Source organism: Globicephala melas, chromosome 15, assembly GCF_963455315.2.
Source record: "Globicephala melas chromosome 15, mGloMel1.2, whole genome shotgun sequence".
In the NCBI taxonomy this organism is placed as follows: Eukaryota; Metazoa; Chordata; class Mammalia; order Artiodactyla; family Delphinidae; genus Globicephala; species Globicephala melas.
Window position 1 is genome coordinate 28,767,930 of NC_083328.1, and position 15,723 is coordinate 28,783,652.

Genomic DNA, 15,723 nt, shown 5'->3' on the forward strand with positions numbered 1-15,723 from the left:
ATATGCACTATTGATACTATGTATAAAATAGATAACTAATGAGAACCTACTGTATAGCACAGGGAGCTCTACTCAGTACTCTGTGGTGACCTAAATGAGAAGGAAATCCAAAAAAGAGGGGATATATGTATACATATAGCTGATTCATTGTGCTGTAAAGTATAAACAAACACAATATTGTAAAGCAACTATACTCTGATAAAAAAAAATAAAATTGGTCAAAGGACTTGAATAGACTTTCCTCCAAAGAAGATATACAAATAACCAACAAGTACATGAGAAGATGCTCGATATCACCAATCATTAGGGAAATGTGAATCAAATCCACAATGGTATATAAACTCACACCCATTAGAGTGGCTACTATCAAAAAATTAGAAAATAGTGTTAGCAAGGATGTGAAGAAATTGGAACCATCATGCACTGTTGGTGGCAATGTAAAATGGTGTAGCTAATATGGAAAACAGCATGGCAGTTCCTCAAAAAAATTAAAAATAAAATTACCATATGATCCAGTCATTCCACTTCTGGGTATATACCCCAAAAGAATTGAAAGCAGGATCTCAAAGATATTTATACACCCATCATAGCATCATTATTCACAATAGCCAAAAGTTATAAGCAACCCAAGTGTCCATCAGCAATTGAATGGATAAGCAAATATATATATATACATACAATGGAATATCATTCAACCTTAAAAAGGAAGGAAATTCTGACAAAAGTTACAACATGAATGAACTTTGAGAACATTATGCTAAATGAAACAAGCCAGTCACAAAAAGACCGATACTGTATGATTCCCCTTCTATGAGGTACCTAGAGTTGTCAAATTCATAGAGACAGAACACAGAATGATGGTTGCCATGGGCTGGTCTAAGAGGATAATAGCAGTTGTTTAATGGGGACAGAGTTTCAGTTTTGCAAGATGAAAAGCGTTCTGGAGAATGGGTGGTGGTGATAGTTGCACAACAAAGTGAAAGTACTTAACACTACTGACCTGTGCACTTATTAAGATGGTCAATTTTTTTGTGATGTATATTTTGCCACAACTAAGAATCTTTTAATTAAAAAATTTTTACTGAGCACCTACTTCATATGCTAGGCATGGTGATACAACTCTAAACACTGAACTTATAACCACTGTAATTATAAAAAACGAACACACTTAAGGAGACAGAATTCTAAGAGCAAGAACCAGCAGAGTCAGACAATAGACACAAACCCACAGGAATTCAGAAATGGGTTTATCCAACACAGACCATAAATTTCGGCAGGGATTACAAGCAACTCATGCAGCTCAATATCAAAAAAACAAACAACCCAATCCAAAATTGGGAAGAAGACCTAAATAGACATTTCTCCAAAGAAGATATACAGATGGCCAACGAACCACATGAAAGGATGCTCAACATCACTAATCATTAGAGAAATGCAAATCAAAACTACAATGAGGTATCACCTCATACCGGTCAGAATGGCCATCATCAAAAAATCTACAAACAATAAATGCTGGAGAGGGTGTGAAGAAAAAGGAACCCTCTTGCACTGTTGGTGGGAATGTAAATTGTTACAGCCACTATGGAGAACAGTATGGAGGTTCCTTAAAAAACTAAAAATAGAACTACCATATGACCCAGCAATCCCACTCCTGCGCATATACCCTGAGAAAACCATAATTCAAAAGGAGTCATGTACCACAATGTTCACTGCAGCTCTATTTACAATAGCCAGGACATGGAAGCAACCTACGTGTCCATCGACAGATGAATGGATAAAGAAGATGTGGCACGTATATACAATGGAATATTAAAGGAATATTTAATATTCCATCGTATATATGGAATATAAAAGGAAACCAAAAGGAACCATAAAAGGAAACGAAATTGAGTTATTTGTAGTGAGGTGGATGGACCTAGAGTCTGTCATACAGGGCAAAGTAAGTCAGAAAGAGAAAAACAAATACCGTATGCTAACACATATATATGGAATCTAAAAAAAAAGGTCATGAAGAACCTAGGGGCAGGACGGGAATAAAGATGTAGACCTACTAGAGAATGGACTTGAGGACACGGGGAGGGGGAAGGGTAAGCTAGGACAAAGTGAGAGAGTGGCATGGACATATATACACTACCAAGAGCTAGTGGGAAGCAGCCGCATAGCACAGGGAGATCAGCTCCGTGCTTTGTGACCACCTAGAGGGGTGGGATAGGGAGGGTGGGAGGGAGACGCAAGAGGGAAGAGATATGGGGATATATGTATATGTATAGCTGATTCACTTTGTGATAAAGCAGAAACTAACACACCATTGTAAAGCAATTATACTCCAATAAAGATGTTAAAAAAAATTTTGGCAGGGAACTAGAAAATTTTAAAAATATCATATCTGGAAAGAACCAAAGATATCGTATCAACAGATGACAGAAAAGGAATTTAATAAGATTGTCTAATGCTCATATTTTCTTTTCAAAAAATTCTCTAAGCAAATGAGGGCTAGGAGGGACCTTCCTTAACCTGGTAACTTGAGGTATTTGGTATCCAGCCTTTAACATCACAGTTGATGGAGAAACATCAGAAGCAAGGAGATAGACACTCTTTCTCTCTGTTTCTATTACATATTGTATTGATGACCCCATCACACTCAGTAAGACCAGAAAAAGAAATGAAGTACAGAGATTAAAACTCACCTGCTGGGACTCCCCTGGTGGCACAGTGGTTAAGTATCTGCCTGCCAATGCAGGGGACATGGGTTCGAGCCCTGGTCTGGGAAGATCTCACATGCCGCGGAGCAACTAAGCCCGCGAGCCACAACTACTGAAGCCTGTGTGCCACAACTACTGAAGCGCGTGCGCCTAGAGCCCATGCTCCGCAACAAAGAGAAGCCACTGCAATGAGAAGCCCTCTCACCGCAACAAAGAGTAGGCCCCGCTCGCTGCAACTAGAGAAAGCCTGCACGTAACAACAAAGACCCAACGCAGCCAAAAATTAATAAATTAAAAAAAAACAAAAAAAGCCTTACCTGCTGATGGTGTGCCTTGCCCAGAGAGGTGCCGAGGGTCTTCCTGGGTCTGTGACCCCTAAGTTGAAGAGGTCCCTGCTTCAGTGTGAGCTGGATATCCAAGGGGTAAGGCTGGCTCCTTCTGAAAGTAAAGAGAAGTCATTCAGATGTCACCAAATGTTCTGGAAACATCTGAATGTCCCTGCTGCTTTCGTGACCTGGATACCCTCTCTTCATCAGGACTCAGCCCCTGAACTCCCCTCTACCCCCCACTTTGGGTGCACCCTCCATGCTCCCAAAGCATCACGTGCTGGGGTTCAGCCCTCTCCCAGGCCAGGAACTCCTGGGATGGGGGTGAGGGCATGTCTCACAAGTGCAGGGAACCATCTAACCATACCCACTGCTCTTCCAAAGGGGGAGATGTCCTTTTAATGAGGGCCACTCAAGGCCTGACCCTGCTGGGCCTACAGCACGCCAGGGGCTATAACAGGGGCCCTCAGCTCGCTTCCAGGAAACGGCGGGAGCTCCCTGTCCTCTGGGCCCACAGCAAAGCCTTACTTCTCTTCTTTTTTCTTTGCAGTTTGAGATTTTGCCTGAGCCAGCACCAGGCTGCCAAAGATTTCAGACTCCCTCTCCTCCTACCACAATCCCATCTCGTCAGCAAGCTCAAGATTCCTGTCTGGGGCAGGACAAGCAGCACGAAATGCCAAGAAACTCAGAGAAGACCAGGAAAGACACAGATCCAGGAAAGAAGGGCTGTTAGGCATTGATTTCAGAATGCTTCTGGGGGCGGTAAAGCCCACACTGGTCTGGGTAATGCTCCACCTCCCTCAACACCTGCCCTGTAATTCCAGGAGGCAGCCTGGCCTGCCGGGCCCAGCTCTGGAGAGCGGAAGCCACTCCAGCAACTGTTCTGCCTGAGATATTTAGTCACTCGCTGGCTGCTGTTTCGGAAGCCTCAGCTGTATGAGCCAGGCTGCCCCGGGTCTCCTAGCCTGGGATTGGCTTCCCCTGCCCTCTTCAGGGTCTCCCCTGAGGCATGAGGATCCTTGAGGGGAAACTGATGGTCCCAAATCCCTTAACCACAAGCCTGGTTGGGTGCCTCCCTCTCTGGGGTAGAGCCTGACTCTAAGACTGAATGCTCCAGGGGGGCGGTTTCCACAGACGTGTGCTCTGCACCTGGGCACTCAGACCCCAAGAGTTACAGCCCTAAAAGTTGTTCACTTTCTTTGGGGGGAGGCTTTTCCCTTGAGTTTTCAACTGAAAAAATAAAGCTGGCAGATTCCAAGAACACGTCCATTAGATTGCTGGGGTTAGCCAATCACTGGAGAGATTGGCAGGGGGTGGGGGGGCGGTGTTGGGTGGCTGTGAAACCTGCCCACCAGTAGGGGGTTCCCAGGACCCTCTCTACACCAAGTCCAGAGTCCAGAGCAAAGGGTGAAGTGTCAGCCATGAGGCATGGGGCCACCAGAGGGCCAGACGCCAGACTGCCCCTGGCCTCCCCACACGTAAATGCCTGGCCACAGCAGATGCTCAGTGAAGTTTAGAAGAAGGAGCTCTAGAGAGTTTTAGAGTTTTTAGGAGTGAATGGGAATCAGGGAGCCGGTCCTGCTCATTCCCACACTCTGGAGGGAAGTGGGAGGGGATGGCTGTCGTGATTGATTGAGCAGATGCCATGTTGCCATGGTTACAACTAGAAGATCCCAGAGTACAGGCACTGCTCTTTGAAAGACATTTGCTCTTCTCTCAGACTTTATAATAACCCAATGAGGAGTGGACGATCCCCATGTAATAGAAGCAGCAGGCTCAGAGAGCCCAGGGGATGTACCCAAGGTCACACAACTAGCAGATGGCCAGGCTGGCGCTGATCCCCAAGGCTGCCCAACAACAACCATCTGCCTTCTACATTCTCAACAGCATTGTGCCATCTACAGGCACACCTTGTTTTATTGCACTTTGCAGATGTTGTGTTTTTGTTTTTGTTTTTACAAATTGGACGTTTGTGGCAACGCTGCGTCGAGGAAATCTATCAGTGCCATTTTTCACAGAGCATTGCTCACTTCGTGTCTGTGTCACATTTTGGTAATTCTCACAGTATTTCAGACGTTTTCATTATTATTATATGTGTTATGGTTTAATTAAGGTATGTACATTGTTTTTTTAGAAGCAATGCTATTGCACACGTAATAGACTACAGTGTAGTATAAACATAACAGACGCAGTGGGAAACCAAAAAATTCACGTGACTTGCTTTATTGCAGCGGTCTGGAACTGAACCCCGGTATCTCTGAGGTGTGCCTGTAGTCTGCCATTTACTTTAAGAAAGAGTCAAATTAACTTTAGCCTTGTCCCAAGCCATAATGTGTAGTGCTTGTTCATCCTTTCCTAATATGCATCAAAACAGCCCATAAGCCGTGTGACGCCCAAGCAGAAATGCACCCACAACTGTCTGAAGTGCTGTGCTAGGCCTTGTCGCTGGGAACTTGGCTCTGGAGGAGGGAAGGAGACAACGGAAGAGAAAACTGGAATGCAGGGGCCTGAGCAGGCCGGAGATAGATGCGCCTACAGTCTGCAACCACCTGTAGATTTCTAAAGCTGTGCAATGGCTCAGCGATTTCTGGTCCAGAAAGGAAACTGCAGACTTCCCAGCCTGCCTCCCAGCTCTGTCCCTCATATGCTTACCAGGAACCCAGCAGTGGGCTGGGCACAGTGGGTGCCCCAGGAGGGAGAGCAGTTCTCCCTTCTCGAGGCTGATTTAAGATCAACACTTGGCAATTTGGGGCATGTGGGTGGGTGTGCATGCACATGTATGGCATTTAAAGAAAAACAGAGAGGGAAGGATTCCATTAAAAATACCTATAAATATTCAACCCTCAGAATGGGAGAAAATATTTGCAAATGAAGCAACTGACAAAGGATTAATCTCCAAAATTTACAAGCAGCTCATGCAGCTCAATAACAAAAAAACAAACAACCCAATCCAAAAATGGGCAGAAGACCTAAATAGACATTTCTCCAAAGAAGATATACAGATTGCCAACAAACACATGAAAGAATGCTCAACATCATTAATCATTAGAGAAATGTAAATCAAAACTACAATGAGGCATCACCTCACACCAGTCAGAATGGCCATCATCAAAAAATCTAGAAACAATAAATGCTGGAGAGGGTGTGGAGAAAAGGGAACACTCCTGCACTGCTGGTGGGAATGTGAATTGGCACAGCCACTATGGAGAACAGTATGGAGGTTCCTTAAAAAACTACAAATAGAACTACCATATGACCCAGCAATCCCACTACTGGGCATATACCCTGAGAAAACCATAATTCAGAAAGAGTCATGTACCACAATGTTCATTGCAGCTCTATTTACAATAGCCAGGAGATGGAAGCAACCTAAGTGTCCATCATCAGATGAATGGATAAAGAAGATGTGGCACATATATACAATGGAATATTACTCAGCCATAAAAAGAAATGAAATTGAGTTATTTGTGGTGAGGTGGCTGGACCTAGAGTCTGTCATACAGAGTGAAGTAAGTCAGAAAGAGAAAGACAAATACCGTACGCTAACACATATATATGGAATCTAAGAAAAAAAAAATGTCATGAAGAACCTAGGGGTAAGACGGGAATAAAGACACAGACCTACTAGAGAATGGACTTGAGGATATGGGGAGGGGGAAGGGTAAGCTGTGACAAAGTGAGAGAGTGGCATGGACATATATACACTACCAAATGTAAAATAGATAGCTAGTGGGAAGCAGCCGCATAGCACAGGGAGATCAGCTCAGTGCTTTGTGACCACCTAGAGGGGTGGGATAGGGAGGGTGGGAGGGAGGGAGATGCAAGAGGGAAAAGATATGGGAACATATGTATATGTATAACTGATTCATTTTGTTATAAAGCAGAAACTAACACACCATTGTAAAGCAATTATACTCCAATAAAGTTGTTAAAAAAATACCTATAAATATTCATACCTACAGCAAACAAAGAGCAGGTACAGATAAATTTCTTTGAAATTGACTCGCCATGAGATAACTTGGTAAAGTGTGGGAGAAGGCAATTCAAAAGTAGAAAAATACAACTGAGGAGTAAACATTAGGCAGAAAATTTAATTTTGCTGGTAATCAAATGTGAATGAAAATAGTGATTATAACTTAATCTACTGCAAAATAGATACATAAATAATGACACCCAGAACTGGTGAGGCTGTCAGCAAAACCCATCCCCTCAAATTCTGTAAAGGGCAGTTTCAATTAGTACAACCTCAGTAGCATGTTTTGAAAGTCTTAAAACCATTCGTTCCTTTGACCTAATAAGCCCACTCCTGGGCCTTTATCCAAAGCGAGGGAGGGAAGGAAGACATAACTGATTCCAAAAGATTTCAAAATAATTTCATTATTCAAAATAATGGAAAATTAAAAACAGCCAACAGGGAAATGATTTTTTAAAGTTGTATTAGTTGCAAACATTATCTTGAACTCATCTGTCAAAAAGTTCAGCATGAGGCAATGTATTAACATGAAAAAAAGATTAGCCTCCAAGTAAAGCAGAAGACAAGACAGCATAAAAATCTGCACTAATAGTGACTGCATATGAACAAAAGCTGGTAGGGAATAGCGGAAAATGAAAACAGTTCATATAAGAAGGGCAGGACACTGTAGCTGATTATTTTTCTTTTAAAATTTCCTTTATAAATATTATGATGCTTCTTGTCCCAGAGAGTTTTTAAAAATTAAAAAGTAAGGAGGGGGCTTCCCTCGTGGCTCAGTGGTTAAGAATCCGCCTGCCAATGCAGGGGACGTGGGTTCAAGCCCTGGTCCGGGAAGATCCCACATGCCACGGAGCAACTAAACCAGTGTGCCACAACTACTGAGCCTGCGCTCTACAGCCCGCGAGCCACAACTACTGAAGCCTGCGTGACTACAGCCTGTGCTCCGCAACAAGAGAAGCCACCGCAATGAGGAGCCCGTGCACCGCAATGAAGAGTAGCCTCTGCTCACCACAACTAGAGAAAGCACGTGTGCAAGGAAGACCCAGTGCAGCCAAAAATGAATGGATAAAATAATTAATTTTAAAAAAAAAAGGAGGGAAGGAGGGAAGAAGGAAGAAAGCAACCCAAGTGTCCATCAATGAATGAATGGATGAAAAAAGTGGTCTTGGGCTTCCCTGGTGGCGCAGTGGTTGAGAGTCCGCCTGCCGATGCAGGGGACACGGGTTCATGCCCCGGTCATGGGAAGATCCCACATGCCGCGGAGCGGCTGGGCCCATGAGCCATGGCCACTGAGCCTGCGCGTCCGGAGCCTGTGCTCCGCAACGGGAGAGGCCACAACAGTGAGAGGCCCGCGTACCGCAAAAAAAAAAAAAAAAAAAATTGGTCTCTCCCATAACATTATGAGATTAGAAATCAACTACAAGAAAAAAAGCTGTAAAAAACACAAACACGTGGAGGCTAAACAGTATGCTACTAAACAACCAATGGATCACTGAAAAAAATCAAAAGGAAAACCAAAAAATACTTAGAGACAAATGAAAATGAAAACACAATGATCCAAAACCTATGGGACACAGGAAAATCAGTTTTAAGAGGGAAGTTTATAGCACTACAGTCTTACCTCAGGAAACAAGAAAAATCCCAAACAAACAACCTAAACTTAAACCCAAAGCAACTAGAGAAAGAATAAAACCCAAAAGTTATCAGAACAAAAGAAATCATAAAGTTCAGAGTAGAAATAAAGGAAATAGAGACAAAGAAAGCAATAGAAAAGATCAATGAAACTAAAAGCTGGTTCTTTGAAAAGATAAACAAAATTGATAAACCTTTAGCCAGGCTCATCAAGAACAAAGGAAGAGGGCTCAAATCAATAAAATTGGAAATGAAAAAGAAGTTAACAATGGACGTCACAGAAATACAAAGGATCATGAGCAACTATATGCCAATAAAATGGACAATGTAGAATAAATGGACAAATTCTTAGAAAGGTACAATCTCCCAAAACTGAACCATGAAGAAATAGAAAATATGAACAGACCAATCAGAAGCACTGAAATTGAAACTGTAATTTAAAAACTCCCAAAGAACAAAAGTCCAGGACCAGATAGCTTCACAGGTGAAGTCTATCAAACATTTAGAGAAGAGTTAACACTTATTATCCTTCTAAAATTATTTCAAAAAATTGCAGAGGAAGGAACACTCCCAAACTCATTCTGTGAAGCCACCCTGATACCAAAACCAGACAAGGATACCACCACAAAAAAAGAAATTACAGGCCAATATCACTGATGAACATAGTCGCAAAAATCCTCAGCAAACCAAATCCAACAATACATTGAAAGGATCATACACCATAATCAAGTGGGATTTATCCCAGGGATACAAGGATTTTTCGATATCCACAAGTCAGTCAGTGTGATACACCGCTTAACAAACTGAAAAGTGAAAACCATATAATCATCTCAATAGATGCAGAAAAAGCTTTTGACAACATTCAATACTCATTTATAATAAAAACTCTCCAGAAAGTGGGCATAGAGGGAACATACCTCAACATAATAAAGGCCATATATGACAAACCCACAGCTAACATCATATTCAACAGTGAAAAGCTGAAAGCATTTTCTCTAAGATGAGGAACAAGACAAGGACGTCCACTCTCACCACTTTTATTCAACACAGTTTTGGAAGTCCTAGCCACAGCAATCAGAAAAGAAAAAGAAATAAAAGGAATCCGAATTGGAAAAGAAATAAAACTGTCACTGTTTGCAGAGGACATGATACTATACATAGAAAATCCTAAAGAAGCTACCAGAAAACTACTAGAGCTCATCAATGAACTCGGTAAAGTTGCAGGATACAAAATTAATACACAGATATCTATTGCATTTCTATACACTAACAACAAAAGATCAGAAAGAGAAATTAAGGAAACAATCCCATTTATCATTGCATAAAAAAAAACCTAGGAATAAACCTACCTAAGGAGGCAAAAAGACCAGTACTCAGAAAATTATAAGACACTGACGAAGAAATTGAAGATGACACAAACAGATGGAAAGATACACCATGTTCTTGGATTGGAAGAATCAATATTGTCAAAATGACTATACTACCCAAGGTAATCTACAGATTCGATGCGACCCCTATCAAATTACCAATGGCATTTTTTTTTTTAAAACAGATCTAGAACAAAAAAATCTTAAAAATTTGTATGGAAACACAAAAGACCCAGAATAGCCAAGGCAATCTTGAGAAATAAAAATGGAACTAGAGGAATAAGGCTCCCTGACTTCAGACTACACTACAAAGCTACAGTAATCAAAACAGTATGGTACTGGTACAAAAACAGAAATATAGATCAATGGAACAGGATAGAAAGCCCAGAAATAGACCCACGCACCTATGGTCAATTTCTCTATGACAAAGGAGGCAAGAATATACAATGGGGAAAAGACAGTCTCTTCAATAAGTGGTGCTGGGAAAACTGGACAGCTGCATGTAAAAGAATGAAATTAGAACATTCTATAACACCATACATAAAAATAAACTCAAAATGAATTAAAGACCTACATGTAAGATCGGATACTATAAAACTCTTAGAGGAAAACATAGGCAGAACACTCTTTGACATAAATCATAGCAATATCTTTTGGGATCCACCTCCTAGAGTAATGAAAATAAAAGCAAAAATAAACAAATGGGACCTAATTAAACTTCAAAGCTTTTGCATAGCAAAGGAAACCATAAACAAAACGAAAAGACAACCCACAGAATGGGAGAAGATATTTGCAGACGAAGCGACCAACAAGGAATTAATCTCCAAAATATACAAACATCTCGTGCAGCTCAATATAAAAAAAAACCAAACAACCCAATCAAAAAATGGGCAGAAGATCCAAATGGACATTTCTCCAAAGAGACATACAGATGGCCTAAAAGCACATGAAAAGGTGCTCAACAATGCTAATTATTAGAGAAATGCAAATCAAAACTACAATGAAGTACCACCTTACACTGGTCAGAATGGCCATCATCAAAAAGTCTACCAACAATAAATGCTGGAGAGGGTTCGGAGAAAAGGGAACCCTCCTACACTGTTGGTAGGAATGTAAATTGGTATAGCCACTATGGAGAACTGTATGGAGGTGCCTCAAAAAACTAAAAATAGAGTTGCCATATGACCCAGCAATCCTACTCCTGGGCATATATCTGGAGAAAACCAAGATACATGCACCCCAATGTTCATTGCAGCACTATTTACATAGCCAAGACGTGGAAGCAACCTAAATGTCCATCGACAGATGAATGGATAAAGACGATGTGGTATACGCACACACACACGCACGCACACACGCACACACACACACAATGGAATATTATTGAGCCATAAAAAGAACGAAATAATGCCATTTGCAGCAACATGGATGGACCTAGAGATTATCACACTAAGTGAAGGAAGTCAGACAGAGAAAGACAAATATCATATGATAACACTTATATGCAGAATCTAAAAATGATACAAATGAACTTATTTACAAAACAGAAACAGACTCACAGACTTAGGGAAAAAAAACCCAAAAAGACAACTTTTGGTTACCAAAGGGGAAAGGTGGGGCAGAGGGATAAATTAGAAGGTTGGGATTAACATATACGTACTAGTATATATAAAATAGATAATCAAAAAGGACCTATTGTATAGCATAGGGAACTCTACCCAATACTCTGTAATAACCTATATGGGAAAAGAATCTGAAAAAGAATGGATATATGTATAACTAAATCACGTTGCTGTACACCTGAAACTAACACAGCATTGTAAATCAACTATACTCCAATATAAAATAAAAAATTTAAAAATAAAAAAGTGGTCTCTCCATGCAATGGAATACTATTCAGCCTTAAAAAGGAAGAAAATTCTGATGCATCTTACAACAGGGATGAACTTTGAGGACATTATGCTAAGTGAAGTAAGCCAGACATAAAAGGACAAACGTCATAGAATTCCACTTATCTGAGGTTCCTAAAGTAGTTAAACCCTTAGAGACAGAAGGTAGGTGAGGGTTGCCAGGGCAGGAGAGAGAGGGAAGGGTACTTAGGGTTTAAGGAGTATAGAGTGTCAGTTGGGGAAAACCAAAATGTTCTGGAGATGGATGGCGGTGATGGCTGCACGACACCGTCAATGTATTTAATGCCACTGAATTATCCACTTAAAAATGTTTAAAATGGTAAATGTTATATGTATTTTACTACAATTTTTTTTAACGGAACAAAGAAAGGAATGAAGAGGCTCAAAGGATTTTTTTTCTGAAATTGAGGGGCTGGGGAGCAACGACCAGTGCATGTTTATAGGGACAGAAGCCTAGAGGGTGTGCGAAGGTAGACACAGCAGTGAGTGAGGAGGAGGAGGAAGGAGGTAGAGGCAGCTTGGTGAGGAAGCAAATATCCTTTCCTACTTGAAGGTGGAGTTCTAGTTTCAGGGAAAATAACATGCAAGCCATTTGCTGGCAGAAACTTGTGTAAGGAAGGGAAAAATTGCTTTTCTCTCTTCCCATCTTAGGTTCATTGGCTGGGGCCCTGGTAAATGAGACTGAGCAAAGACAGACAGAAACAGAAGTTTGCTAGCACATGCATCAGGCATGCACATGGGAGCACTCAGAGATGAGTAGCTCAAAGGAGTGGTTAGCACTTGGGCTTATGTAGCATCGTAACAAAAGAACAATACATTTTTAGAAAAGTGACCAGATAAAGGAAAAGGACTTGGAGCGTCTACGGGCAGTAAATTGTGGTGGGAGGGTAAATATATGGGGAGCTAGGGGTAGAGAAAGGCTAGTTTTTGGCAGGATTTGTTATGTAGATTACTCTGTGCAGACAAGGGCCTAGTGTTGTCTCCAGTAATTAACCTCTGTCCCTCTGGTAGAGAGAGGAGGGGAGACACATTCACATATTACGTCCTGCTTTCAGGCGAATAAGGGGAGGGCAGAGCTTTTCTTATATCTGCTTCTTCTCAACTGCCTTCAGCTCAAAATAACCTAATTTACACCGAAGTAGCATATTTTGGGGTGCCATGTTCTGCTCCCCTTCACCACCATCAGTCTCACTCTTGCCATGTGTTGGGGTTACGACCAAATTAAAGGGTGGCCATTGTTTAAGTGTGAGCCTGAGTTTTACAACAGAAGTGGAAGAGGAAAAACAGTTCATGTTGACCCTTGTCAAGTGAGGAGGAAAGTGACCCAGTCAACCCACATCTTATGAAAAACTTAGTCAGCTTTTATTACCTAACCTCGCTTTTCAATTCTTTTCAAAGACAGGGAAGGAGTGGGTGGAAATGAGGTCACGCTGAAGCACTCTGGCCAGTAAACTTGGAATTGAGCTGCCCGGAGAGGAGCAAGACGCTTGACTGTCTAACAAAGATGCTTTCCAGTGAGTTCCTGCTGCCCCAGGGAGTCTGGGATGTGATGTGTGTCTTAGTGTATTTCTCCTTGGAAGCATGTGTCCATTTCCTGAATGTAAAAGTTTTCACAAATTAATAAATGAACAGAAAAATGCTGACCTTAAGTCAATCCAGAAGTTGTTTTATTGGGGGTGGGGGGTGTTGAGCTAATCAAGATGAGAAGGGGACAACCAAGGCTGACCGTCTATGCAAAAAAAATTTGAAAACTTAGAGGAAATGGATATTTTCTAGGGGGAAAAAAAGTACCCACAAATACCAAAACAGAAAGTATCTAACTAGACTACAAGAAACTTCAACCATCTCCCAAGCCCCCGTGGTGGTGGCGGTGAGGAACAGAGCCTGATCTCAGGCAGGGATGGTTTCCCAGGTGAGGTCAGCCAGTTTAAATGCTAACTCCAATGCTATTTAAACTGCTCCAGGGCCTAAAAGAAGAAGAAACACTTCCAAATTCTTGATCAGGAACCTGTAGAACACTGATGCCAAAAGCCAACAACTATAGCACAACAAAGGAAAACCACAGGCCAATTTCAGTTATGTAAAAATCAGTGCAGAAGTCCAAAATAAAAGATTAGCAAATAAAATCCACAGGAACATCGAAAGGGAAAAATCACCAGAACCGAGTGAGACTTGTACAGTACGACAAGGACGGTTTGATATTAGGACATCTTTTAATTCACTTTATATTAATATATTAGAGAAGAAAAATCATGATTGTAACATGTTAAATGGCATTTGACAATATTTACCCATTTGTTAGAAAATCTTTCACAGAATCAGAAAAGGGATACTTCATTAACATGATAAAACTACACACACAAACGAACGCACACACATCCAGCCGAAATTCAGCATCATTTGTGATGGCTGGAAGCAACAAGTTCCCATGAGACTCTGGAACAAAAGAATGCCCTGCACCACTACTTTGTTTGGAAGTTTCTAACTGATGAAAGTAGGCAAGAGAAAAAATAAGCAATTTAAGGAGAAAGAAAGAGGTGAAATAATTATGTTTACTCTGGAAACTCCAAGAGAAGCAACCAAAAATGTGGCAGGCAGTGAGAGATTTCTCTAAGGGGTCAGATAGAGAAGTAACCGACCAAAACAACTAGCTTTCCTATGTACAAACGGCAAGCAGCTGGAAAAGTTAACAGAAGAATATATCCCGCTTACAACAGCACCCCTCCTCAGTAAACCTCCCAGAAATAAATGCACAAAGATGTGTACGATCTATGTGAAGAAATCTATTAAAAGCTGCGAGGGATGTAAAACACTACAAATGCAAAGAAAGCCATACTGCGTATGTTCTGATCTAGAAAGGTTCAACACTACAAAGATATAACTATCAATACCAAGCGTTAGGGAGTGTGTGGGATTGGAGCTCTCACGCATGCTTGTGGGAATGTAAGATGGTGTGGCCACCCTGGGAAACTAGCAATTTCTTAAAAGTTAAACATAAATTTACCATATGGCTCAATGATTCCACTCCCAGGTATCTACTCAAGAGAAATGAAAATGTACACTCACACAAAGACTTGTGCACAAACGCCCATCAGCTGTTAAATGAATAAACAAAAGGCAGCATGTCCACACTACAGGATGCCACTCAGCAATAAAAAGGAACAGAGATGAATCTTAAAAACATGGTGCTAAGTGAAAGACAGATGCAAAGACCACATGTTGTATGATTCCATTTATATGAAATGTCCAGAAAAGGAAATTAGACAGAAAGAGAAAACAGGTTGTTGTTGCCTAAGGATGTGGATAGAGAAAGTGGCTGCAAATGGGCACAGGGAATTTTCTTGGGTGATGGAAATGTTCTAAAATATGTAAAGATGGCAGCACAACTCTAAATTCACTAAACATCATTGAAACGTACACTTAAAATGAGTGATTTTTATAGTATAAAAATAAAGCCATTAAAAAGGTAACTTCTCAGGGCTTCCCTGGTGGCGCAGTGGTTGAGAGTCCGCCTACCAATGCAGGGGACACGGGTTCGTGCCCTGGTCCAGGAAGATCCCACATGCCATGGAGCGGCTGGGCCTGTGAGCCAGGGCCGCTGAGCCTGCGCGTCTGGAGCCTGTGCTCCGCAACGGGAGAGGCCACAACAGTGAGAGGCCGTTGTATCGCAAAAAAAAAAAAAAAAAAAGAATTAAGAAAAAAATTAACTTCATAAATTTAACATACAAATAACATGATCTCAATAAAAATACCCCACAGGGATATACATGCATGTGTGTGTATATGTTCGTGCATATTTTTTAAACTAGACAA

At 41.3% G+C, this 15,723-nt stretch overlaps 2 protein-coding genes across 2 annotated transcripts in view; one reads left to right on the plus strand and one right to left on the minus strand.

The window, feature by feature from the left end:
- LOC115867587 (uncharacterized) overlaps positions 1-4,263 on the plus strand; it is a 123,011-nt gene extending 118,748 nt beyond the window's left edge. Inside the window, exon 62 of the mRNA XM_060284654.1 lies at positions 3,579-4,263. Coding sequence (XP_060140637.1) covers positions 3,579-3,583 — 5 coding nt within the window. The 3' untranslated portion in view covers positions 3,584-4,263. The remainder of the gene's footprint in view (positions 1-3,578) is intronic.
- The window catches only part of RMI2 (RecQ mediated genome instability 2), a 34,845-nt gene continuing 22,049 nt past the window's right edge, over positions 2,928-15,723 (minus strand). Inside the window, exon 3 of the transcript XR_009559008.1 lies at positions 2,928-3,140. The gene's annotated coding sequence lies outside the window, so the exon portion shown is untranslated. The remainder of the gene's footprint in view (positions 3,141-15,723) is intronic.